We start from the raw sequence: 27,819 nt of genomic DNA on the forward strand, positions 1-27,819 counted from the left end.
ATTAGCGGGCATTGGTGGAACAAACACCGTTTCTTTAATGTACCCCCATAGATAAAAATTGCAGGGGGTAAGGTCTGGAGAACTGGGAGGCCATAGACGATGAGCAAGATCTTGTTGTCCACCTCTTCCAATCCATCGTCCTGGAAATGGTGTCATTCAGGTAACGCCGGACCTCCAAGTGGAAATGAGGCGGGGGAAGCATCTTGCATGAAGATGAAGTCGGTGGCATTCACTGGTACTTTTAGGCGGGCTTTTAAACTTTCCTCTATCCAGTGATGTGCCGAATGTGTTTCTGTCTTATACAGTTTGTTTGAAATGAATTTTTGAAATCTGCTGTTTCATTTTGAATAGCACTGTATATAAAATCATTTTATAGTCCCTTCGTTTTAAAGACCCCAGAGTACAATAGGAAAAGGATCTTTTACTCAACATGTCAGAAACGGAGTGGAAGGCAACGACGCACAGACTTCACTTAAGATTCATATGTGCAAAGCATTCAATTATTCAACTCAGAATCTTTTACGGAGCACAGCTATCTTGCTTAAAATTGTCCAAAATGTTTCCAAGGCAAGATCCAACATGTGAATGTTGCAATCAAGCCCCAGCTTCACTGGGCCACACGTTTTTGGGCCTGCACCATATTAACAACATTTTGGACAAAAATCTTTAAATGCCTCTCAGACAGCCTTGGTGTCACAATCCCTCCTAATCCACTAACAGCTGTGTTTGGTGGTCTCCCAGATGGGCTTAAAGTGGAGAAGGACAAACAAACTGTGATTGCCTTTACTTCATTATTAGCACATAGACTTATTTTGCTCAAATGGAAGAATCCTAACCCACCTCTTTTAAGTCAGTGGATAACTGATGTTATATGCTATTTGAAATTGGAAAAAATCAAATTCTCATTTAGAGGATCTGTTCAAAACATTTTTTAAAACCTGGCAGGATCTAATCAATACAATTTGAGAAAAAGCACTTAAATTAGGGGAAAAGTCCTTTCTCTCTTTACTACTCTGAATAGTTTTCCTCTGGCTGTTGGCCTTCCTCTGTTTCTCATTGGTGGCGGTTGATTTGAATTTAGTTTTGTTAAATTTGGACTTGATTATATGGAATGTTATATGTTTTTAATGAATTCAATAAAACATAAAAAAAGGTATTCACATCCATATTGACAGTATTCTCCATAAATAGATCCATATTACTAACCGAGAATGCTAAATCGGATGATGGACGCAGGCACATCCGGCAATGGGCCGTAGCTGCAAAAAGATGTACTGCGCAGGCGCAAAAAGCAGGCACATCCGGCAATGGGCCGTAGCTGCAAAAAGACGTACTGCGCAGGCGCAAAAAGAGTCCGCGAGAGTCGGCTGAGGAGCCGAGAAAGGCGGACAAAAGAGGGCGAGAGAGGCGGATGAGGAGAAAGGCGGACAAAAGAGGGCGAGACAGGCGGATGAGGGTCCGTGTGAGGCGCAGGCGCAAAAACAGTCCGCGAGAGTCGGAGAAAGGCGGACAAAAGAGGGCGACAAAGGCGGATGAGGGGCCGCGGGAGGCGGACAAGACCACAGAAAAAAGGAGTGAGCACATACAAAAAGGAGTCACAGAAATGAGTCGCAACAAGCACCGAAAAAAGGAAAAGGCACATAAAAACGTAGTCAAACGCGAGCAAAGCACGAAACACATTGCACACGAAACTAAACACACCAAAAAAAAAGAACAGACGAGCGCACAACAGCAAGGCACGACCACACCCCCCCACACCCTACAGGCACGGGACGGGACGGGACGGGACACACACAAAGAGGGGGATTCAAACAAGACACAGGAACACAAAAAGAAAGAAGACGCTCGCGCAACAACAATCCCCCCCCCCCCCCCAAATCAATAAGAAGTGACACCCAAAGCCACATATTTAAAGGAAACGTCCATATTAAACATACGTCATCTCAAAACCTTCACACTAGGCAGCATAGGTGGATCTCATTAAAATACAGCACTATTAACCGTTCAACTGGAGAAAAGGCTCCATATTAACAGTGAGTGCGATCTTCCTTAATACTTATACATATTTTGCACGCTGAGGAACAAACAAGTCATGCATACACGGTCACGGGTACAAAACGATTCGGATCGGATAACGGGACCAAACACACGAACACGAATGAAACAAAAACAATACACGGCGGCGCATACAACGCGCTTCGGAAAATACGTGAGAAAAAATGTCTCGGATCAAAAAACGCAAAGCTCAAGTAACCCCGTTACAGACACGTGCCCAAATGAACAGACACATTGAACGTAGACGCATACAGCGCGCGTCTCAAAGTGCTGCATCGAAACAGGCACGATTTCAAAAGAAAGAGCTCGCGTCTCAGACATACAAAAAAGGGAGCAAAGCAACGCGCATATGACCGGCCAGAAAACAAGCAAGCAAGACTCCAAAAGCAGAAAGCTCAACTGACCGACATACAAAAACGGACAAGGCATGATACAAACAATGCACGACATAGAGTGAAACGGACTTTGCGCAAAGCGGAGGCGAATCAATTAAAAATCAAAAATAGCGCGTCTCAAATAATGGACATGCAACAACGCGGCACTCAAACACCACAAGCAAAACATACACCAGGAAAATTCATTCGGATTAATGAATGTCATTTGCAATCATTGTCATTCAGTTCACTTCCCTGAAGAAACAACTGGCAATACAAGTAATACATTTACACGTTGTTGTCAAAAGGGTCAAATTAGACTGCCTCCTTTACATTCATATACTGAATATCTACAGAACCTTCTAACTAGCGATGTACCTGAAAGTGAAATCTTTATCAACTGCATTAGATCCTACAAATCGGTATCCACTATGAACATTAACAGTGGCACTGCACGTGACATCCGTCTTGAAAAAATGTTGTTTATTGATGAATGTACAATGGCATGAAGTCACTTACTCAACACCATTCATAAACTTCTACAAACGTTTATGAATAATAATATTCGATTTGGAGGAAAGGTACTTTTATGAGGAGGAGATTTTAGACAGTGATTAGCTATTCTTCCAGATGCCATGCACTCAGCTATTGTTCAGTGCTCCTTAAAATACGCAGACAATTGGCATTGCTTTCAAAAGATACAGTTAGTAAAAAAGATGCGATGTCCAGAACCAGATCATAACAATTGCTTATTACAACTGAGAGATGGTACACTCACCAATACAGATGGACTTCACCCACATATTATTACAATTCCTCAAGCCTTTATCTGCGACGACTTAGTTACAGACAGATTTGGAACAGCGGTCTCATTAGACCAAATGCCCCTTTTAACACAACGCACTATATTATGTCCAAAAAATATTAATGTGGAAAACATAAATACCCAAGTCATTCCATTACTTCCTGGAGAGACACAACTCTTTCTAAGCTCTGACAAACTTGACTCTGATCACAACAATAACCATCTTCATTGACCTTACAAGTTCTGAGCTGGAATTACCTTTTACACTTAAACGGCGTGTACAAAGAAATTTTCCAATAAACCTTTACACTGTGACACACTTTATTGTTTGCTTTCTATTTGCATCATCTACACCTTCACACTATTCTATATCTCATTCATACATCACGCTCTTTGTCATTCCCAACACCAGGGGTTGGCGAGCGAAGCGAGCAGGGGGCAGAGCCCCCTAGTTATTAGATATTCCATAATGCCAGAGGAGGATTTCAGTGTTCACCCAACATTGGAAGACCAATAGGACCCCACCAACTTCCATGTGACATTTTGCCCAATGACCCAACACCAGTTACCCCAAGCTTGAAGTTTCTGGACTAGCTGTGTTTGGTTGGTTCTTTTATGTCTGTCTCTCAGATCCAGCATCGTGGATTCTTGTCCCATTCCTAGCCAACTGCATGAGGTTTGAATGTTCTCGTCATGCCTGCATCCATTTTTGTCCCATTTACTGCAGTCTTCCTGCCCCATTCCCAAAGATGCGTATCAAGTCAATTAGCGATTTTAAACTGTCCCTTTGAGTATCTGATGGGGGCCTTGGGTGGACTATCTGTTTCCTGCCTTGCACCCGCTCTTGCCAGGATAGGCTGCTGCCCATTCAGCCCTGGCCTGGATTAAGCAGGCTGACAATGTTATGTTACCTGTATTTCTTCTTGCTGACTTAATGAGTCCTTCCATTCCCAAGGTATATTTGCTCATTTTATGCTGGAGCAGCAGCCAATTATTCAAGTGTTTGACATCTTTCACCAAGTTTGAACTTCTCCTTTAGGTCTGTGAATGGAAGGATCCAGAGATGCTAAGGGATCTGTTGGACTTGGAACTCGGAGACAGCAGTGAGCCCCATGAGAAGCTACTGCAGCTGTGCCGCGACGTGGCCAGGTTCAGTGTGAAAACCAGTAAGTGAACTTTAAAGAAAAGGGGAGTGGGCACCAAAGAGACCACAAATGACTCCTGGCTTGATGGCCATTGCCTGGGTTTCCCTGCCTCTACAAAGTAAATTATACTTTCTAAGGTCATGGGTATTCTTAGGGAATACCGCCATTGTTGTTAAATCATCTGCCTGATTGCTTCAGACTCAGGAACAGTCTGCATCTCCACAGAACCTTCAAAACTCACATCAAAAATAAAACATGGACAAGAAATGCTTACCGTCACTGGCAAGATAGCAAGGATCCATAAGCCCATGTAACAAGGGAATGGAGAAGGGTGGAATAGAAGATGTGGGTTATCCATAGTTCACAATTTGGAGCTCCTGAGAATTAAAGGGGCTGAGGACTGAGTACAAGGTGAATAGGAGCCACCTAAACAAGGAAGACCCAACAGTGGTGGACAAGGAGCCCCTATGAATGCTAGTGAGGGTAGATGAGTGACACATGGGCACAGTATATCCTGGAAATGTAAAAGGGAATATTTGATTGCCCACAGCTTTGGCAACAAAGAATTACGTGTAATCCCCAAGTGAACATGTTGCAGTCAGGAAGCCATTGTGGGGAAGATGGCCTAAAGGTGAAGGCTTTGGCTATAAAACAGAGGGGTACAAGTTCAATTCCCCTCCTCTGAATTATTTTTTGACCAGAATGAATCACCTAACCAGCATGTGCTCAAACTGTCAAGAAATATAAGCTAATTAATTTGGATATCATTCATTATAGAAAGGCCCTGTATAATACAACAGGGGAAAAATCTCCTGTGTTGACTAATTTTCTAACATTTCATTTGAGGATGTAGGGAGTAGAGTTGGTGAAGATGGATGAGTTTAAATACTTGGGATCAACAGTACAGAGTAATGGGGATTGTGGAAGAGAGTTGAAGAAGAGTGCAGGCAGGGTGAAATGGGTGGAGAAGAGTGTCAGGAGTGATTTGGGACAGACGGGTATCAGCAAGAGTGAAAAGGAAGGTCTACAGGACGGTAGTGAGACCAGCTATGTTATATGGGCTGGAGACGGTGGCACTGACCAGAAAGCAGGAGACAGAGCTGGAGGTGGCAGAGTTAAAGATGTTAAGATTTGCATTGGGTGTGACAAGGATGGATAGGATTAGAAATGAGGACATTAGAGGGTCGGCGCAAGTTGGATGGTTGGGAGACAAAGTCAGAGAGGTGAGATTACGTTGGTTTGGACATGTGCAGAGGAAAGATGTTGGGTATATTGGGAGAAGGGAGCTAAGCGAAGGTTTATAGATGTGGTGAGAGAGGACATGCAGATGGTGGGTGTAACAGAACAAGATGCAGAAGACAGGACAATATGGAAGAACATGATCCACTGTGGCAACTCCTAACGGGAACAGCCGAAAAAAGAAGAAGAAGGAGAAGAAGAAGAAGAAGAAGTAAGTCACTTCATTTCCCAGCACCCATTATGCAGAAATAAGAACCGTCTGTGCTGTGCCTTTGCAACACATTAGGGTTGTGTTCACAACAGAAAGGCACTACATTAAACAACAGGAGTCATTTGCCATCATTGACTACTTGTATACCTCTCATTAAATCACTTCATTTGATAGTACAGTACTTATCATCTAAAAGAAAAAGAAACAATCGTGCTGTAACTGTGAAGTGCCTCAAGATAGTGGTAACTATAGAAGTGCACTATACAAAGCAACAGGAATCATTCTTTCCTAATAATTACCCAAGTGACACTCAAGTAGATACTCAGTGTACTCAGTGATTTGAAGATTGTAGAGAGAGAAGTGCTGTTTAGATTAAAAAGATTGATAACTAACAAATTACCCAATACAGATAACATTTGAAGATCTTGCAAGCCAGAAATAGTGAAGAGATTGATGAGATTCCAGTGGAAGCTCTAAATGTTGGCCCAGGATTTACTCTGTGAGCTATTTTGTAAAATCTGAAGGGTTGAAAACACCCCCTCACTATTGAAGTGAGGGCATCTGATCAAGATCTTCAAGAAAGGAGGTGCACATATTATAGGGGCATCACATACTTGTTCATTCCTGGAATTATCTTCAACAGAATTATCCTGGAGAAACTCAAGGGACCAGTTAATCAGAAGCTGACCAATGAGCAGGCAGGTTTCACGAAAGAACGGTCATGCGTGGACTAAGTTGGCACTCTGTGGGTTATTGTCAAGTAGTCGATCAAGTCGGACTCATCACACTATTTATGTTTCATGGACTGTGAGAATGTGTTTGACAGTCTAGAGAGAGAGATGTTGTAAAAGCTGCTTCACCACTATGGGATCCTACAGAAAATTATAAAACCTGATCAAGATTTCATACAACGAAGTAATAAATATACCATCGTTGTACATGGAGAACACCTGACTGAGACTTTTGAGGTTGGAACCAGAGTGATTCTGTCACCATTTTTGTTTTTGCTTGCCATTGACTGGATCATGAACACGGTGAAAGAAGAACTGCAAGATGTATTGAGAGTAGATGAATACGTGTTAGGTAGGACAACAAGAAGGAGGCCACCCAGAAACAAAGAGACATGGCATTGGAACAGAGAGATCAGTGAGGGACCGATTTATGGCTTAGCTATTGGCCACACAGAGGTGAGAGGCTTCATTTTGTGTTTATTTGTGTGGTATTTTGGGTTGTCCCTGTCCTTACCCTTTCTCTTTCACCCTTTCCTTTTTTATTAATGAAGACAATGCTGATTAGCTAATTTTTATGCAGATTGAAATCCCTGGCTGGAAGCACACTGTTATAATTACATTCTTGATAATTACCAATTGCATGGAGCTGAACCTTTTTTTTCCCATTCATTTTTTAGATCACCCCCGGTTTTTCAATCAACTCTTTGCAGGACTGGACCACCATGCACTTGTTGGACGGTTCTTGTCGGACTCTCTGAACACTAGTCAGTAAGTTTTACAACTGTTACTTGCCTCATATTCGTCTTGCAGAGCCAGCATTTGATATTCTGTACCTCTGGAGACGACTTGGAGTGAATTTTGTTTAAAAGTGGGTGAGAACAACTAGACGGCTCACTCAGTTTGAAATTTCAAAACCAATCCAATGACTTGTGAAGGTGGAGCTCACAGTTGGACTGGGATTTTAAACAGCAAAGAGTAATGGTACACTTGTCAAACTGGTCAGATGGACAACAAGACTGTGGTCACTGTAGGTAAACCTTCTATGGCTATAAAATCTCCAGAAACATGTACAGGTAACCCCTTCACATTTGCAAGGGTTAGGGCCAGAAGACCCCCGTGAATATAAAAATTCACGAATAACACTTGGATCCCACCAAGTGTGGTGGGGCATGTCACTGTGGGATATTTTTGTGATTTAACTTATTAATTTATTTTAGTTTTTTTGTTTTTTTATTTTACTTACCTTGTTGGTTAACTGGCACTGACACACATGCACACTCGCCTCAATGATGTTGATTGCCAATATGCTACATGGCAAGTGCACGGCATCAGCTGGAATGGGCAGATAAGAAAGAAGAAAAAGAAATCAGGAGAAAGGAAACCGAAAAGCAAGTGAGCACAAGGTTGAGAAATGTCAGAGCCTAGAAGGATGGCTAGAGCTTTATGCTTGATTTTTGTAGAGGTGCGCGAGTGGGAAAGAGAGAGAGTGAGCGAGGGAGAGAGAGAAGCACAAATGAGAGAGGGAGAGAGAGAGAGTGTAAGGGAGAGAGAGAGAGAGAGGGAGGGAGAGTGTAAGGGAGAGAGAGAGCACAAAAGAGAGAGGCAAGGAGAGAGAGCGAGAGAGAGTGTAAGGGAGAGAGAGAGCACAAAAGAGCGAGGGAGGAAGAGAGACAGAGAGCGAGAGAGAGTGTAAGGGAGAGAGAGAGAGCACAAAAGAGCGAGGGAGGGAGGGAGAGAGAGTGTAAGAGAGAGAGAGAGAGAGAGAGAGGGAGGGAGTGAGAGTGTAAGGGAGAGAGAGGGAGGGAGATTGTAAGGGAGAGAGACAACACAAAAGAGAGAGGCAAGGAGAGAGAGGGAGGGAGAGAGTGAGCACAAAAGAGCGAGGGAGGGAGAGAGGGAGAGAGAGTGTAAGGGAGAGAGAGAGAGCACAAAAGAGCGAGGGAAGGAGAGAGAGAGAGCATGGGGTGCGAACCAGCTGGGGACGTGATGTCTACAAACCTAAGGGAGCAATGAAGGTAGAAGGTAGCAGGCATAGATCCACCGCTTTTTTTCTCTCCGTTATACTAAAAACGTTTTCCGCTGTGTCCGTTATTCAGCCTTGACCACTCCCCTACACACCCCTTGCCCAATCATTACTCATACTGCACACATCCTCTCTCCATACCACCCCGTGACACTCTCACCCTTAAGCACAGTTGGTTATAATGGCAAGGCAGAAAAGCAAATGATCTATTCAAGAATGTCAAATTTTACATCGCAATAGAAAAATAGTTAATAATGAACATCGATAAAAAGAAAATTAACAAAAAAAGAGCTGTATATCAAGAAAAAAGAGAATTGTCCAATAAAAGAAAAATAGAAAAATATCCTGAACAATATGCAAATAGAAATGCAGAAAAGAAAAGTTTATAGAATGTGAGTCAGAGGACAAAGTAATTCATAATATTGTTTTTGATGAGGCGTTAATGTAATTTACTTTTACTTTTTACTATGTTTTATTATTCATTGATATTTAAAATAGACAGTTTTTGTGAAATACTCAAGTAACTGATTTTCTATCTATAACTAAGAACCAACCCATCTTTCTCCCGTGCCCCACCTACTTTTCTATATACCATCTCTATAAATACAATCACTTTCTCTAATAAAGGAGCGCCCCGAGGCCCTTTGAGCGGCTCAGCCACAAGATAGCGGGCACTGGTCCCGGGGTTTGGTGAGCAAAGCAAGTAGGAGGCGCCCCCTAGTTTTTTTTTTTTTTAATTGCTTTCATTATTAATAATACAGCATGCACTTACACTAACAGTCTTCTTCAGCTTCTTTTGGCTGCTCCCATTAGGGGTTGCCACAGCAGATCATCTTCTTCCATATCTTTCTGTCCTCACCATCTTGCTCTGTCACACCCATCTCCTGCATGTCCTCTCTAATCACATCCATAAACCTTCTCTTAGGCCTTCCTCTTCTCCTCTTGCCTGGCAGCCCTATCCTTAGCATCCTTCTTCCAATATACTCAGCATCTCTCCTGGGCACATGTCCAAACCAATGCAATCTCGCCTCTCTGACTTTGTCTCTAAACCGTCCAACCTGAGCTGACCCTCTAATGGCAGTAATATTTATATGTTTTATGTGATACATTTTTTTTCAGTATTGTTTGTATATTTTTGGCTTATGTGTCATCTACAATTTTCTGCTCCAAAAAAATTCCCATTTAATTGTTCACAACTAACTCAGGACATCACTGGTTGCCTTGAAATAGGCCTCTTCCCAGGCCGCCTAGCCCCAAACTCAAAATGTATTCTTCAAAGCCTGTACAGGCCCAACATGGGCCTCAAGCATTTTAAAAGTACAAGTATATTTTATATGCCTAAATTGCCCCTCAAGGGAGAGAATAACTTGAAACATCTGGCTTGAAAAAACAGGAATAAACCCATATTCTTAAAATTTCAATAATTTATTAGACAATCAAAAGAAGAACAAAAATGGGCAAAACAGGAAAAAACAACAAACATCAGGCAAGTCCAGATCTGTTCATGTATGTAAGACACAATACATCAGACAGCTAATCTTCTCTTCTGAAAAACACATCACGACGAGACTACTGAGAGTACCTGCAGTTGTTTTGTTCAACTTTAAACACTGCTTGGGAGATACCTGATCCAACATTGGCTGCTACAACTCTGTGCCATTATGCTGGCCTTGCAAAGCATCATGGGGAGCTGGGAAAAAATAATCATTTTCCTAAGCCAGCTGTGTGGCAGATTTTTGAGGAACTATTTGTTGAACAAGGTCACCGGCGAACCTAGCAAATTCGCTGCAAACAATGCTTTGGCAGTTATTCCAAGAATACTCAGGACGTCATTCCTAGTCACAGTTAGTCATCTTGCCTGTGGTGACCGTAGCCAGGAGGGTATCGTTTTACACAGTGGCAGGATCTTTTTCTCCTCCATTGTAATTTCCCTTCTGTTATTGTTCATAAATAAAAGCAGGATGACAACACAGTATTTCCTTAAATATTAGTAAAGTGATTGAAATTAACACTTCACCCCTCTCAACAAGCAGTGGAATTGCATACTGTCTATGGTGGAATTAGCTGAAGCCTCCACACAGTAACAAATGGGGATTGGTGTAAGGTATGGAAAATGTGAAAATAAAGATGACAGCTGCGTGAATTCTCCTCTCTATTTCACACATTTTCACACCTTTCACATTTCCTAGGTGGAATGGTGGTTTTGAGGCTAAGGATCTGTGTTGGTATCTGGAAGGTTGCTGGTTCTAATTCAGTTTCTGCCAGAAGAGATTTTACTTCGTTGGGCCCTTGAGCAAAGCCCTTAACCTGAAAATTACTCCAGGGGTGCTCTACAATGGGCTCTGACCCCCAATAGTCATGCAAAAAGTAGAAGTGTGTGATATGTACTGTCTATGATATGATACGATAATTCTCTTAATTGTTGTTTTATCGGGGTGTGAGCTGAAATTATCAAATATGTCATTCACATTGCAACAAACAAACAAAAATACGCTATGAGAGTCCTTACATTCACTGTCTCGTATAACCTAACAGGATAGATTACGGAGTGTGCACAAACCGAGCATATAGGCCTGCATGGTCAGCACGTAACTGCCTACAAATGAGTGAACAAACAGCACCAGGGGATCAAACAGCCTCACAATCTACGTCATTAGATTGAATTGCAAGACATAGATCATCATCACTTATGTGGAGGTGGTTTGGCTTTGAAAAGACTGATGTTGCTCAAAAGACGGCACTCTGCAAACTCTATTGGAGATCGGTTGCCGTTAAAGACAGCTCAACAACTAATTTGTTTCACCATCTGCGAACAAACCACTACACAGAATATGAAGGATACGAAAAGTTTCTGGAGTCAGCTGTCTACGACAGGTCTAAATCACCTAAGGTACAAGCACAAAAGAGCAAACAGGTCTATGGACGCTGTGGCCACTGTTCTCCATGCTGTTCTGTCCCATCTTGAGCAGCAGCGGAGCTACGCACGGCTGCTCTTCATAGACTTCAGCTCTGCCTTTAATACCATCTTACCCCACAGACTGGTGACCAAACTGTCAGATATAGCACTTCCACACTCCACCTGCCTTTGGATCAAGGACTTCCTGAGTGATCGCACTCAGAGGGTTAGAGTGGGCCCCTACTTCTTCACACCCATCATCCTCAGCACTGGCTCCCCACAGGGCTGTGTGCTGAGCCCCCTGCTCTATACCCTCGACACAAGAGGTCACTAACCAGAAGCTGTCTCATACGGACCCAGACTTACAGCCAAAACAGAAGGTTATGATTTAAAATGTAACGGGGTGCTTCTATTTTAGCCGGCGCAGCTTTTGTAGTCTTTACGGCAATGTTTTAGTGGATGAGGAAATGTACAGACCAATTGTATGCGCGTTAAGCCATTTCACGTGATACCACTCAGCCAATCAAGTCTGTGGATTCTAGGCGGAAGAAAGTGAGAGATACAGATGACTGCGCTGGAAAAAGAAAAGACGGGTGAGACGGAGAAAGGGACAGAAAAATAAGGAACAAATGGCGCTCTCCAAAAAAAGGAAAGTGGACAGCGAAAATAGTTAGACAACATGATCTTCCGGACCATTGCTTCAACAAATTTTCTCTAATTGGACCTCTTTAGATTTTAGTTGAATACCCCTGCTCTACATCCATGATTGCATTCCTGCCCACCTCAGTAACACCAGTGTTAAGTTCGCTGACAATACCACGGTAGTAGGGCTCATCTGTGGGGGGGATGAGCCTGCTTACCGGGATGAGCTGGAGTTGACAACGTTGTGTAGGAATAACAACTTGCTCCTAAATATAGCCAAGACCAAGGGGCTCATCGTGGACTTCAGGAAGAAGGCAGACAACATCAAGCCACTCATCATCAATGGGGACTGTGTGGAGAAGGTCTCAGACTTCCGCTTCTTGGAAGTCACCATTAGGGAGGACTTGACCTGAGGAACACACACTACTGAGGTAGTGAAGAAGGCCCAAAAGAGACTCTACTTCCTGAGGGTTCTCAGGAAGAACAACATCCCTGAGAAACTGCTGGTGTCCTTTTACCACTGCACAGCAGAGAGCATCCTGGCCTACTGTCTCTGTGCGTGGTTCTCCAGCTGCACAGTAGCACAGAGGAAAGAGCTCCACAGGGTCATTAAGGTCGCCCAGTGGATTGTCGGCTGTCCTCTCCCCTCACTAGAAGAACTACATACAGTAGTTCCTGTTGTCTCAGGAACGTCAAGAAAATTCTTCAGGACCCATCACACCCAGGACAAGCATTGTTTGAACGCCTGCCTTCAGGCAGACATTTCAGATCCATAAAGACTAAGACAAATAGACTGAGAATCAGTTTCTATCCTTCAGCCATCACCATGCTGAATGCTGCTAAGTGATCAATCTGACCGAGTGCACCTTCATTTTACAATACAGCTCTAAGTCAACATTGGCTATGGGACAAGTGCAATACGACATATGTATGAATGGAAAATTTTAGTTTTAACTTGAGTAATTGTGTTTTGTTTTTATGTTATTTCTGCATTGGAAAATTGCACCTAAATTTCGTTGTACAATGTGTCATTGCTACAATGACAATACAGATTTTGATTTGATTTGATTTGAAAAGCAAAAACACACTCAGCAAACTTTAGCAGAATCATTCACACAAAAGTGCTGTACGACAAGAAAAGCAGTAGCTAGAATGACAACAGATAGTGGAGCCAACACTGTCAGTGCAGTATGGATTAACAACTGGAAGAGGCTTAATTGTTTTTGATGTAGGCTTCATATTTCCATTGAAGGGGAAATTTGGGTTCCTCTTTAAGTGAAATTGATCTAGTACAGAGCCCCTACGTGTCAGGTAAAAAAAAAAGAAAATTAGCTTGAATGAATTATGTTAACCCCACAGTCGGCGCAGAGGTAGTGCTGCTGCTTTGCAGTAAGGAGACTGTGGAAGATTGTGGGTTTGCTTCCCGGTTCCTCCCTGTGTGGATAGCGCTTTGAGTACTGAGAAAAGCGCTATATAAATGTAATGAATTAATCCATCCATCCATCCATTTCACAACCCGCTGAATCCGAACACAGGGTCACGGGGGTCTGCTGGAGCCAATCCCAGGGCACAAGGCAGGAACCAATCCTGGGCAGGGTGCCAACTCACCGCAGGACACACACAAACACACCCACACACCAAGCACACACTAGGGCCAATTTAGAATCGCCAATCCACCTAACCTGCATGTCTTTGGACTGTGGGAGGAAACCGGAGCACCCGGAGGAAACCCACGCAGACACGGGGAGAACATGCAAACTCCACGCAGGGAGGACCGGGGAATCGAACCCAGGTCCCCAGATCTCCCAACTGCGAGGCAGCAGCGCTACCCACTGCGCCACCGTGCCGCCCTAATGAATTAATTATTATTATTATTATTATTATTATTAACCATTCAAACAAATTATTTTTATTTCTGTAAGAAGCATAAGCCTATCGGCCGCATTTTCTTTCGCAAGTCGTCTTGGTTGGGGTCCTTGATTTCAAAGCACTTTTTTACATTCTTTATTTAAAACACTTGCAAAGATCCCCACCTCCTTGCCCCATTCTATCCCACATCTGTTGAAGCAGGTGATGAGCAATGAGGGAGGGAGCAAAAAAAAAAGTCTAGTAGCTATTTCCCAAAAAAAAAAAAAATGACAGGAATTAAGTGAAGGCACACACTGCCATTGAAAAAGAGATCGAGGGCTACTTGATGATCCCTGACGTGGACAGTGATGTAAATCACCAGAAGTACATTACCCCAAATTGGGGAAGCTTGCAAAAAAGTACTTGTGCATCCCTGCACCAACCAGTCCTTCTGAGAAGGCGGCACTCAGCAATGAAGGAAATATTGTAACAGGTAACTGTGCTGCTCTGGAACCACATGCTGTGGACGTGGACAGACCGGTGTTTCTGTCACACAACTTGACGTTTCCTCTCTCAAATTTTACAACTGTTTTATTTTTTTCTGACATTTTTCTGCAATATACAACAGAACCTGTTTACAAATCCTATATTTTTTTTTCCGCGCAGTATTTGACTGAACTTTGGATTTTTAAACTCTAGTACAGATTATCACAAATTAGTTTTTGCTTGTAGGCTGCACAGTTCACCTTACAGCAGAGCAGTTTATGTTTATCCACATTGTAAAGCTCATATCCTGTAGTTCAATTATGATTAGTGTTTTATTCCCTTTGGATTCATAAGTGTCTGTTTAAAATGTTCTCATTATAATAGTTTTGTTGGTCTTTTGTGTAAATCCAGTAGGCTAATTTGAAATGGTTTACTCATACTTGCACTTGTCTTAAGAATGAGTCAAAGACATCATGAAGGTTTGGGGCAGCCACCCATATATTGTTCCAAGGCTGCAAATTAGAACAGAGATGTTCACAGATCCGAGTCCAAAACAGAACTGAGGGTATCGTAGCAAAGGTGGAGTCTTTATTAGGCATTACAGGAAGTGATGTCATCATTAGCTGCCTCCTACTCGCACGTTGTTTGATCTCAGTAATACTTCGACTGGTGATTTTAATGTTTTTGTGTTATTTTACTTTAGTTTTAAGTAAATCAATAAGATCTTTTTCAGTAGACTTTTACAAACACATTTTTAGAGAATGCAAAATATCATCTAATTATGATTATCATCAAAGTCCTAGAAAATGTTGAGAGATCATTTTTTGTCAATATCGCACAACCCTAGAGAAAAGGCGATTTCCTCTCAACAATTACCAAAGTATATCAAATCCATCCATCCATCCATTATCCAACCCGCTGAATCCGAACACAGGGTCACGGGGGTCTGCTGGAGCCAATCCCAGCCAACACAGGGCACAAGGCAGGAAGCAATCCCGGGCAGGGTGCCAACCCACCGCAGGACACACATAAACACACCCACACACCAAGCACACACTAGGGCCAATTTAGAATCTCCAATCCACCTAATCGGCATGTCTTTGGACTGTAGGAGGAAAACGGAGCGCCCGGAGAAAACCCACGCAGACACGGGGAGAACATGCAAACTCCATGCAGGGAGGACCTGGGAAGCGAACCCAGGTTCCCCAACTGCGAGGCAGCAGTGCTACCCACTGCGCCACCATGCCGCCCCAAGTATATCAAATCAAAAATATAAATGTCCTTTCATTTAGTTGTTAAAGGTAGGGGAATAAAAAAATTAAAATGACTTGAAAAACAAAAGAGGGACCAACACTTTCAAGTTCATGACCTTTCCAAAGGATGATGTGTGACTCTTGTCTTCTAGGTACACTTATGAGGTTGGTCCGGTGTTTGTCCTCATGGAGGAGGTGGTGCTCACCAAACTGAGGGCTGTCATTGGCTGGAACTCAGGGGATGGTATTTTCTGCCCTGGAGGCTCCATTTCCACCATGTACGCAATGAACCTAGCCAGGTATCGGGCCTTCCCGGAGGTAAAGGTGCGAGGTCTCTGGTCGCTGCCAAGGTTGGCATTATTCACTTCTCAGGAGGTAAGACCTATGAGTTATGCATCACCAGTGTACTAGATGGTGTTTTGGAGTTCAGTTTACACCTTGTCTCTTTGCAGTGCCACTATTCTGTGAAGAAGTCTGCATGTTTTCTTGGAATTGGGTTGGAGAATGTGCAGTTGGTCGATGTCGATAACAGGTAATCTCTTCTTCTGCCTTCCCATATGAAAGGAAAGTTGAAGGTCTCACTCGGTAACAGTTGAGGGCCTTTGTTGAATATGTACTGCATTAAGCCCTTCTTCAGTGAGCTACAGGACAGGTTAGTGTCTGTTACACAGAGCAATCACAAAGTCTTCAGACGGCTTCACTTTTTACATGTTTTGCAGTATTCTTATATTAAGCTAAAAATCATTTAAATTCATTTTTCATGCAACACTCAATACCCTAGAACTGGGGTGTCGAATTCCGGCCCTAGTGGGCCGCAGTGGCTGCAGGTTTTCATTCTAACCATCTTCTTAATTAGTGACCAGATTTTTCAGCTAATTAACTTCTTTTGCCTCAGTTTTAATTAACTTGACTCAGTCCCCTTAGTTGTTTCTTTTTCCTTAATTAGTAGCCAAACAATAATGAGACACGAAACAAGCTGCCACATGACCAGCTCACCTGTGCCCATCACACAATGTCTGAAAATAAAGAAAGGTGAAGGTCTCAGTAAGGTTGATCTCTCAGGTCACCAAAACTTTCTGACGATGTTCTTAGAAAAAGCAGAAAATCAACAGAAGCTCGAATTTAGCTGCTCATCTGTTGGTTCATTTGCGTCTCATTTCTGTTTGGCTGCCATTTAATGAAGAAACAAATCAATTCAGAGGACTGAATCCTTAAAAACAGGGCTATTAAAATGAAGGGAAAAGGAGTTAATTAGCATTGAAACCAGGTCACTGATAGGAAAATGGTTAGAATAAAAACCTGCAGCCACAACGGCCCTTGAGGCATGGTGTTTGACACCTGTGCCCTAGAATGAAAAACCAAAAACAGAAGTTTAGGCGTTGTTGCAAATTTATTAAAAGTAAAAAAATGAAATATCACATTGAGACAAGTATTCAGATGCTTCTCTATGACACTTGAAATGGAGCTCAGATCCATCCCATTGTGTTGATTATCATTGAGGTGTTTCTACACCTTGTTTGGAGTCCATCTGTGGTCAATTCAACTGATTGGACGAGTAAGGAAAGGCGCACACCTGTCTAGAGAAGTTCCCACAGGTGAGCTAAAACCAAGCCATGAGGACAAATGAATCGCCTGCAGAGCTTAGAGACATGATTGTGTTGAGGTTCAGATCTGGGGAAGGATACAAAAACTTCCTGCATTTCCCTGAAGGTTCTAAGAGTACAGTAGCCTCCACAATTCTTAAATGGAAAAAGTCTGGAACATCCACAACTCTTAATAGAGCTGACCAACTGAGTAGACTTTAGAGAACGTCTTTGGTAAGAGAGATGCCTAAGACCCCAACAATCACTCTGGCTGAGCACCGCAGAACCTGTGTGGAGATGGGAGAAACTTCCAGAATAACAACCATCACTGCAACACTCCACCAAATCTAGGCTTTATGACAGAGTGGCCAGAGAGGAGCCTCTTCTCTGTAAAATACAAGTGGAGACCCTCTTGGAGTTTGGGAAAAGGCACCTTAAGGGAACCTCTGACTGTGAGAAACAAGATTCTGTGGTCTGATGAATCTAAGATTAGCATCATGTCTGGGGGAAACCAAGTACTGCCCATCACTTGCTCAATATCATTCCAACAGTGAAGCATGGTGGGGGTAGCATCAGGGACTGGGAGACTAGTCACGGTCAAGGAAAAGCTGAATGGAGCAAAGTACATGGACATCCTTAATACAATAACCCAAACTGAGCAATCATGGGAAAAGGGCCTTGATAAGAAAGGGGGTCATTGGTCAATCTTGCTGAGCTCCATAGAACCTGTGTGGAGTGGGAGAAATTTCCAGTACAAAAACAGTTACCACAACACCATCAATCTGGGCTTTATGATAATTTAGCCAGATGGAAGCATCCCTTCAATAAAAAAAAAAAACATATGGAAGGCCACTTGGAGTTTGTGAAAAGGCACCTAATGGACTCTCAGAATGTGATAAACAAGATTCTGTGGTCTGATGAAACCAAGATTAGTTCATGTCAGGAGAAAACCAGGCACCGCTCATAACAGTGAAGCACATGGATGGCAACATCAGGGACTGGAAGACTCAACAGGGGTGAGGGAAATCTGAATGGAGAAAAGCACAGAGATGCCATCTTTAATGAAAACCTGCTCAAGAGGTGCTCTGGACCTCAGACTGGGCTGAAGATTCACAAAGCAAAGACAACACAGAAGTGACTGAGAGGCAACTCTGTGAATGTCCTTGAGTGGCCCACCAAGAACCTAGACTTGAATCCAATCAAACATGTCAGGTGAGACCTGAAAATAGCTGTCCATTGACAAGGTTGATAAGATCTGCAGCGTAGAATGGCAGAAAATCCCCAAATCTATCAGGCCAAAGAATACTCCCGGCTGGAATGGCTGCCACAGTATCAAGTAAAGGGTCTGAATATCACGTGTCAATAGGAGTGTTCAGTTCTTTACTATTAATAAATTTGGAAAAGTTCCTAAAATCTTGTCGCTTCATCATTCAATTCAAAAAATGAATTCAAATGATGTTTGCACAAGACTGTAACAGACCAAAATGTTGTACAATTTGAAGAGGGCCAAATGCCATCTGAAATCCACTGTATGAGAGCAGGCAGTCAAGTCAAAGTTCTCTCGAAATGGGCATGGCTGGCATGTAACTGAAAACTAATTGCATGTTTGCATTTCTCTAATAGGGGCATAATGATAGTAGAAGACCTAGTGAAGAAGATAGAAAAAGCAAAGTCAGAGGTAATGTGCACCATTTTTTTAGCATAAACTTTTTACAACACCCTTCAGATAGTGTCATTTCTAATTGCAGCATTCCCCATTTCACGACACAACTGAATAAAAATATTCAGGAGTCCCAAAAATGAGTGGGGAATGTTGCAGCGATGGGGAGACTGAACAGTGAGACCTGCATGTGGTGTTCGCATCTTTAACAGAAACTGACCCACGCTAGGCTTGGATTGCCTGGTATTTATAATACAATACAATGCCATTTATTTTTGTATAGCCCAAAATCACACAAGAAGTGCTACAATGGGCTTTAACAGGCCCTGCCTCTTGACAGCTCCCCAGCCTTGACTCTCTAAGAAGACAAGGAAAAACTCCCAAAAAAACCCTTGTAGGGAAAAAATGGAAGAAACCTTGGGAAAGGCAGTTCAAAGAGAGACCCCTTTCCAGGTAGGTTGGGTGTGCAGTGGGTGTCAAAAAGAAGAGGGTCAATACAATACAATACACAGAACAGAACAAATCCACAATACAGTATAAAAATAAAACTTTTACAAGTACGTCATCCTTGTTTGCGTTTTTCCTGGTATTTGCAAATTCCACTGTTCCCTTGTCTTCTATTGTTTTTATGTTTTATTTTGTGTATTTCTTGCCTTCTAATTCCTGACACTTTGTGTCCATTAATTTTGCTGTGTTACCCTCTAACTAATTTACAGCCCTCGGGCGCTGTGGACTTCAGATCTGCAGTTACTTGAAGGCTGTTTGAAGACACCGGCTGCCACTGCCACTTTGCTGTAGCATTGATTTCTTTACATTTTGCTCTTCTGTTTCCTTTTATACGTCTTCCTTTTGTGAGATTTGAGCTTTCTCACTTTTAGCCTTTCTGATTGGTAGAATTTTTGAGATGGTTTTTGGATTGAATTCTCTTATCTCTCCAGTTTGTTAATTAAATTGTTCTTTTTCTTTTTTTAGTTTTTCTTCTTTTTTATACTTTATTAAATTACTAGCTACGTCTGCCTCTTGAAGACAGGTAAAATAATAAAATTTAAAAATATTTCATATGTTATCTTACGTGTACCCTCCGCATTCCTCCTGTGCCTTTCCTCAGTATCCTTGTGTGTCTCAGCTCTCTTGCCCGGTGTTTCCTCTATTGGTCGCGTTCCTGTAAAGCCTGCTTCTCTTCGAGGCACATTGAGAAGGCAAACAGAATGTCAGGTTATATAGCGCCTTGATGTGTGGAACACAAGTCCAAGGAGGTTCTGCTCAAGCTTTACAACACACTGGTGAGGCCTCATCTGAAGTCCTGGGTGCAGTTTTGGTCTCCAAACTATAAAAAGGACATAACAGCACAAGAAAAGGTCCAGAGAAGAGCGACAAAACTGATTGAGGGCTACAGGGGGCAAGTTATGAGGAAAGATTAAGAGAGCTGAGCCTTTACAGTTTAAGCAAAAGAAGATGAAGAGGAGACCTGACTGGATTGTTTAAAATTATGTAGTGAATTAGTCCAGCGGATCGAGACATTGACTTTAAAATGAGTTCATCAAGAACACGGGGACACAGTTGGTAACTTATTAAGGGTAAATTTCACACAAACATTAGGAAGGTTTTCTTCACAGAAATAACCACAGACACTTGGAGCAAGTGATAAAGTAGTGTGGTAGACAGTAGGACTTTAGGGACCTTCAAAACTCGACTTGATGTTATTTTAAAAGAATTAAATGGAGAGGACAGGCGAGCTTTGGTGGGCTGAATGGCCTGTTCTTGTCCAGATTGTTCTTATGCTGTAATGCTCCAATGCCATTTTTCTTAGGTGTACAAAATCCAGTGGCACTGTTTCCTCCTGATTGGCATCTCGGTATCTTAGTTCTGTTTGTTTCATCTTTTGTTAATGAACTTGCCCCAATTTTTGATAATGTTTCATCTCTTGATCCCTTTCATTAAAATTGTACCTGCCAGAAACTGACAGAATTCAGATCCCTTGGGCTCAATTACAGTGTGCAAGGCACATGGTATGAAGAACTAATAATCAACATAATATGAGGATAAATCAAAAAGTAATATAGAAGCCCATGCAATATAATATACTCACAATGGCTTATGGGTAGGTAGAACATGCACCGTGGAGCACTCTGTCATTATTCTAGTTGAACCCAGGGTCAAATGAACATGAACGCTCTGCTGTGGGATTGTACCATTGTTGAACAATGCGCCGTAATAAGATTTCTTTGGGCAAAGGGGGTGAAACCTGTTGAAGTTCCCTGAAGGATGTTGGCTCAGTGCAGAAGTGAAAACCGCAGGACTCAACGAAAAGTTTATGAATGGGTAGAAAGGCTTATAGAGGGAAGAACAAGTGCAACCAATGAAGCTCGATCTGGTCGACCACCAACATCGCATACACGAGCCCACATTAACATGGTGAATGCCTTCATCAGAGGAGACCAACGGATTATGTTGTTCACTATTTCTGCATATTTGGATGTCAGCTATGGATCAGAACAGGCCACAGTGCCTGATGTGGTACCGTAAAGTTTGCACAAAATGGGTACCCAAACAGCTTACTGATCCACACAGGCAACCTCCTATTGTGTATTTCAGAGGCGTTCAAGTGCAGGCCTGGTGGACAACAGTTGTGGCAGGTTTTAATCCCAACAGATACCCCACCACTATGTTTATAGTTAAATTAAATTGAAGGAATGGCTCTGGACTTTTTCTAACAGTTATACTGTTCTTCTCATGTGGTTTGTTTGTTCATCTTTCTGTTCTTTTTCATTCTTTGTTTCCTATCCATTTTAACTACAAATTATACCTTTTATTATTATATCTTGCTATTGGTGTGTTTAGTGAACTTATTTAATCATTTAATTAAATTATTTCTATTTTTGGAATGATCACCTCTGCAAGGAAATATTAGTTGAATAGGTGGTTTTGGTAGTCAGAACTATCATTCTTAGGCTTATTCTTGATGACTGCAGATCATCTTGTATGTCGTTGTATGTTAATCAGCCCTATAAAGTGGTACGGACCATTTCTGCTAACAGCCTCTTTTATTGTGGTCCCCTTTTGTAGGGCATCTTCCCATTTATGGTGAGCGCTACATCTGGCTCCACAGTCTTTGGAGCTTTTGACCCATTGGATGAGATTGCTGATGTCTGCCAAAAGTACCAGCTTTGGTTTCATGTGGATGTAAGTAACCGGGACCCACAGGCTTTTCTCTTCTATAATTTAAAGGCAAACCATTTTAATATTTAATGCCTCATGCTGATCCGCTGCAAGCATCAGATATCAGAATCTTACTGAAACTAAATATCATTAGTCATTGTCAAAATTATTCTTCAGAAATCTGTTAATAAGTCTGTCTTAGATGGGATCAATAAAATATCTATCTATTATATAGTGCCTTTCATATCTATCTATGTATCATATAGTACCTTTCACATCTATCTATTATATAGTGCCTCTCACATCTATCTATCTATATCTATCATTTAGTGCCTTTCACATCTATCTATTATATTGTGCCTTTCATATCTATCTATGTATCATATAGTACCTTTCACATCTATCTATTATATAGTGCCTCTCACATCTATCTATCTATCTATCTATTATATAGTGCCTTTCATATCTATTTATGTATCATATAGTACCTTTCACATCTATCTATTATATAGTGCCTCTCACATCTATCTATCTATCTATCTATCATTTAGTGCCTTTCACATATATCTATTATATTGTGCCTTTCATATCCATCTATCAGCCTGTCTGTCTGTCTGTCTGTCTTTTCTAATAAGAAATGTCACCAGAATGAAATGGCTCAGGGTGATACCCTCAATCTGTCTCTTTGTTTTGCTTTCCCTGATACAGCAGGGATGAGACGCATTTTCTACTTTTTCATTTCACCATAAAATGAACAAACAATGTTAGATTTACATCCATTCAAGTTCAAAACCCCTAATCAGAGTCATATTTATTCAGAATCCATTCCAGTTTTGCTTATAGCTGCTATGGTTCTATTTCCCAGAGTTGACTGGTAATGTGGGGGTAGTGTGATGTCATCAAAATGGTCTCCATCCACACTAGCTTTTTGACATTGTGTTTGAAAATATCTCCACCTTAACTGAAACAACCAAATGCACATCTGATGGAGCCCTTCACTTACACTGGGCTTGCATGCATTGGCAGAAACAGGACGGTGAAGTGTATTTCTGGCAAAAATGGTTAAGCCATTGGCTATGGGATTTATCACAACACTTTAGCAACCTGTTATTTATTTGCCTTTTGTGCATTAATGCAGCATTCAAACTATACAAAGCACAATTTAGATGTATACAGGTAAGCAACACAACCAATGCTGTGGAAAGCACCTCCTGTATGTCTGCCATTTTGGAATATGGTTTTCTTCTGTAAAGATTGGCCAATCAAGGAATTGAGATATTGTAATGAGCAGGATCCAATCAGGGAAATGCCACCTAATAAGCATGAACCAATTGGAGTGCAATTAGAGTTTGAGTTTTCAAAGCTTTACATTTTCACCCATCCACACTGAATGAATGCTGAGCCAGTGTTTTCAAAAATGTATGCTTTCAGCTGAAGAGCATTTTCAAAAGTCTCCGTTTTCATTGACGTGAACAAAAGACGAAAATGGAGACCATTGTCTGAGTTTGTGTTTTTAATTAAAAACGTAGTAGTGTGGATGTAGCCTTTGTAAAATAGGACACAAAGATAAAGTCTTGGGTTACCACTTTGGTGTTCCCATACAATTGAATTTGCAAGACAAAGAAAACGCGCAGCAAACTTTTCTGACTGGACTTTTGAATAGGAACTGAAACAACATGGCCGATTTCCAGGATAAGAGTTGAAGTGGCAGGAATGGGAGGGCCCAGGTGGACATCAGCGATGGAGTGGCTGTCAGTCTTCCTTTCTGTAGAGGGAAGAGAAGAAAAGGTATCAGTACAACAGCACCAACCCCTGGTCTGGAGGGTAATTACAGTCACCAAAACCCTTAGGCTGTTTCCCATGCACACTTTCATGACACCGTACTGTCACAATAATAATAATAACAATAAAAATAATAATCACAGTAACAGATGAAGAGTGGGTGAGAATGATAAAGAAACTACAGGTGAAACATGCAGAATTTAGATTAGAGTGATTAGAATGGTGGGCAATCGAACCCGTCAAGCCCACCTATCAGACAGGGCTCCATGACCTGTATTGGCAGGGTTATTGTTTGGCATCTGTTTATATTATTTTTTGATTATCCCTTCCTGTTATGTGAAATGTTATTTCTTTCTACTTCTACCTCTATGCTGTTATTCAAGGTGCTCAAGAGTACCACGTACAAGCCACACAAGTCAAGGTCGTTCATAAAATGTTAAGTCTGCTTGCCTGAGTTTGTCTAGTATTGTGACCCCACACCCCCCAACTTGCTGATTTGGAGCATGGGGAGTGACAAGAGCAGCCTTGCTACAGATAAAGAATCGTAATTCATTTGCTGTTTTGTTGCATTGCAGGCTGCCTGGGGTGGAAGTGTGCTGCTTTCAAAGAAACACAGGCACCTGATGACAGGTATTGATAGGTGAGTTACGTTGCAAGGGGCCATTGAGCTTTAAGCTGCTCTGGGGGGAGCCAGACTGGGAACAAAACTGTTGTGTGAAAGATTCTTGATGAAACTCCAACAATCAAGCGTGATGCCTCCATCACTTGAACACCACACCATGTTACATGGTAGTTCTTTAGTGGTCAATTTGGAGAACCTTGCCATCTTAGTCTGAAGGTATCATGACAAACATATGTAAATTGAGAACTACAGATCCTGTTTGTGCAAAAATAGGTCTCGGATCAAATAAATGATTAGGTTTTAATGCTTGTTGTACTCATGACCACCACTAGAGGACCCTAAATCATCCATGTATTTTCTGTACTCAAGGAATCTAGTTTGGATTTGTCAGCAGCATGTACGAGGGTGTCACACTGTTAAACACATGCAGCATGTAATAATATCACTGGAATAAATTATGCTGTTATGTTGTTCTTTTCATACATGATGTTGTCACTAACACTTAACCCTGTTGGTTTGGTGTATTCTTTTTTATGACCCAATGAAAATGTTCCTTTCCTTTAGTTTCAGAATCATCCCTTCTGTACTTTTCTAGCCATTTTCAGTCATAGTCTTCATTTACATAATACTAGTCAGTTGCAGGCATTGTCAGCATATGTCATGAATTTTACTTGAAGTTCAAGGCAAAATATGTGTGAGGCCTTCAAAACTTACTGCTCAAGCAGGCCAATATCTTCTCTGGTCTGTCCAGCAAAGCCTCACTTTAACCCAGCAAGACCCCAAATACTACCTGATGGCTTCAAGTAGAGCAGGACCAAAATGGGGAGCTGAGAAAACTGCTATAAATATCAACACAAAAATAAATTTGCCCCACAAGAGGAGGGATGACCGTAAACCCTCGTCTTGTAGTAAAAGGGCAAATTAGGAATCTTTATAAATGAAAGATTCATTATCAAAAATGGCAAAATACAAAGAAAGGCTTAAAAGAGCATATAGAGGCACAAATGGGTTGTCTAGAAGGCAATCCTAAACAACCAAAGTCCCAAAACATAATCCAAACATTAGAATCCTTTAAACAGATTAAGATATAAAGAAAAATCTAGAAACTCCAACAAGCTACAGCCATACTTACAGAAACCTCCAACAAAGAAATGCTTCCCAACTCCTGAGCCTTCTCAGCCCATTTAAATAGTCTGAGGAAGGAGTCAAGAGTGGTGACATTAATTGGCCCTTCCTCCTGTGGCTTTACCCACAAAGAATAAGGGGCATAAATACATTTAAAGTGGCATTGCACAATTACAAAATCACATGTGAAATCAATAAACATAACATATAGACATGAACGATAATAAAGATTTATTAACAAAAATAGCAGAATACAAGATGTGCTCAACAGCGCAAAAAGAGGCATGACAGAGTTGTCTAAAAGGAAATCCTCAGCAAACAAGTCCCAATACACAAACTATACATAGAATCTAAGGAAAACTGGCAAGAATTTCACAAAAAAACAGTAAATCCAAACAGAAATCGCAATACTCACAGAACTCCATTGTGAATAAAATGATCTCCTGCTCCTGAGCCTTCTCAGCTGACTTTGATAGCCAGAGGGAGGATCCAGTAGCAGTGAAGTCAAGGTGGCCCCACCTCCTGGGGGGCTCAAATACAAAAAACAACAAATCTTGATCTTGATCTCCGTTTGCTCAAACTGAAAAGGCTCAGCTCCTTCTGTCATTCCTCATTGTTCACTCCTCTCAGTCCCTCAGTCAGCCTAGTTGCTCTTCTCTGGGCTTTTTCTAGAGCTGTTATGTCAATTTTGTAGCCTGGAGACCAAAATTGCACACAATACTCCAGATTAGGCCTCACCAGTGTGTTATAAAGCTTGAGCAGAACCTCCTGTGACTTGTACTCCACACATCAAGGAGCTACTGTATATACTGTAATCTGACATTCTGTTTGCCTTCTTAATGGCTTCTGAACATTTTGAAGGGGTCTTCTTCAGACTGTGTGTTTCAGCTCTTTCCATAGATATTTCATGGGGTTCACTTCAAGGCTCATAGAAGGCCTCTTCACAATAGTCCAATGTTTTGTTTGTAGCCATTCTTGGGTGCTTTTAGCTGTGTGTTTTGGCTCCTTATCCTGTTGGAGGATCTATGATATGTGACTAAGACAGAGCTTTCTGACACTGGGCAGTACGTTTCACTCCACAACCCCGTGATAGTGTTGAGATTTCGTTGTTCCCTGCACAGACTCAAGCGAGCCTCCTCCACGTTTCATAGCAGCTATGGTTTTCATTTCTTCAAAAGTTTCATTCTTTTCATCAGTGGATATAGAGCTGGTGTGACTTGCCAAAAAATTCCAGTTTTGTCTCATCTGTCCAAAACACATTCTCACAGAAGCATTGTGGCTTGTCATTATGAATTTTAGCAAATTCCAGTCTGGCTTTTTTATGTTTTTCTTTTCCTCCTGGGTCTTCATCCATTGAACCTGCTCTATCAGTTAAAAAGCAACTGATGATGCGATTAGACTCTGATGGACCTTGACCTTGGAGTTCAGCTTGTATCTCTTTGGAAGTTGTTCTTGGCTTTTTGTCTACCATTCTTACTATCCTTCTACCCATTCTGGCATTGATTTTCTAGAGAGATTAGCCACAGTCCTATGGTCCTTAAACTTCATAATATTTGCAACTGTTGTCACAGAAACATCAAGATGCTTGAAGATGGTCTTCTAGCCTTTGCCTTTAAAGTGCTTGGCTATCATTTTCTTTCTGGTCTCCTCAGACATTTCTTTTCTTTGCTTTCTCTGGTCCATATTCAGTGTGGGACACAAGATGACACCAAACAGGAGAGTGACAACTTTTCTCAGCTGAATGACTAATTGCATGACTGAAGATATGTGATACGAATTCAAGAAAACAGTTGGTTTGAAAAATCACTCAAATCCAGTTATGTCTGATCTTTTTCTAGGAGTCCCAACAAATGTTTCCAGGCCATTTTAGAGTCTCTTTGTAGAATAAGCAACACTTGATCTCTTGTCACGTTTGCTTTGCTTTCCTCGAAGACAAATCAAAGGCATGCAGGTACAAAAGAGACAATGGCTTTTCGATTAACCTCCTTAGCGTTACATTTTTTTCTCCAAAAAACATGTAATAAGCGTTGCATTTCTTTTGGCTTAAAAAGTGACATATTTGTTAAATGTCACCTTTCTGTTATAAACCGTGCAACACACTAGAAGTACAAAGTTAGAGGTGTATAAACTATATTAATGATACAAATAGTACTGAATAATAATAATAAAAATTATGCTAA

At 41.6% G+C, this 27,819-nt stretch overlaps 1 protein-coding gene across 2 annotated transcripts in view; it reads left to right on the forward strand.

Annotated features, from left to right (window-relative positions):
- Positions 1 to 27,819, forward strand: part of csad (cysteine sulfinic acid decarboxylase) — a 112,815-nt gene that overhangs the window by 69,106 nt on the left and 15,890 nt on the right. For both annotated transcript variants that reach the window (XM_051925077.1, XM_028798563.2), the window contains exons 3-9: positions 4,274 to 4,400; positions 7,238 to 7,328; positions 15,861 to 16,083; positions 16,161 to 16,240; positions 18,915 to 18,969; positions 22,018 to 22,134; positions 24,468 to 24,532. In XM_051925077.1, the coding sequence (XP_051781037.1) occupies positions 4,274 to 4,400; positions 7,238 to 7,328; positions 15,861 to 16,083; positions 16,161 to 16,240; positions 18,915 to 18,969; positions 22,018 to 22,134; positions 24,468 to 24,532 (758 nt within the window). The remainder of the gene's footprint in view (positions 1 to 4,273; positions 4,401 to 7,237; positions 7,329 to 15,860; positions 16,084 to 16,160; positions 16,241 to 18,914; positions 18,970 to 22,017; positions 22,135 to 24,467; positions 24,533 to 27,819) is intronic.

The sequence above is a fragment of the Erpetoichthys calabaricus genome, chromosome 3 (genome assembly GCF_900747795.2).
Source record: "Erpetoichthys calabaricus chromosome 3, fErpCal1.3, whole genome shotgun sequence".
NCBI classification, from domain to species: Eukaryota; Metazoa; Chordata; class Cladistia; order Polypteriformes; family Polypteridae; genus Erpetoichthys; species Erpetoichthys calabaricus.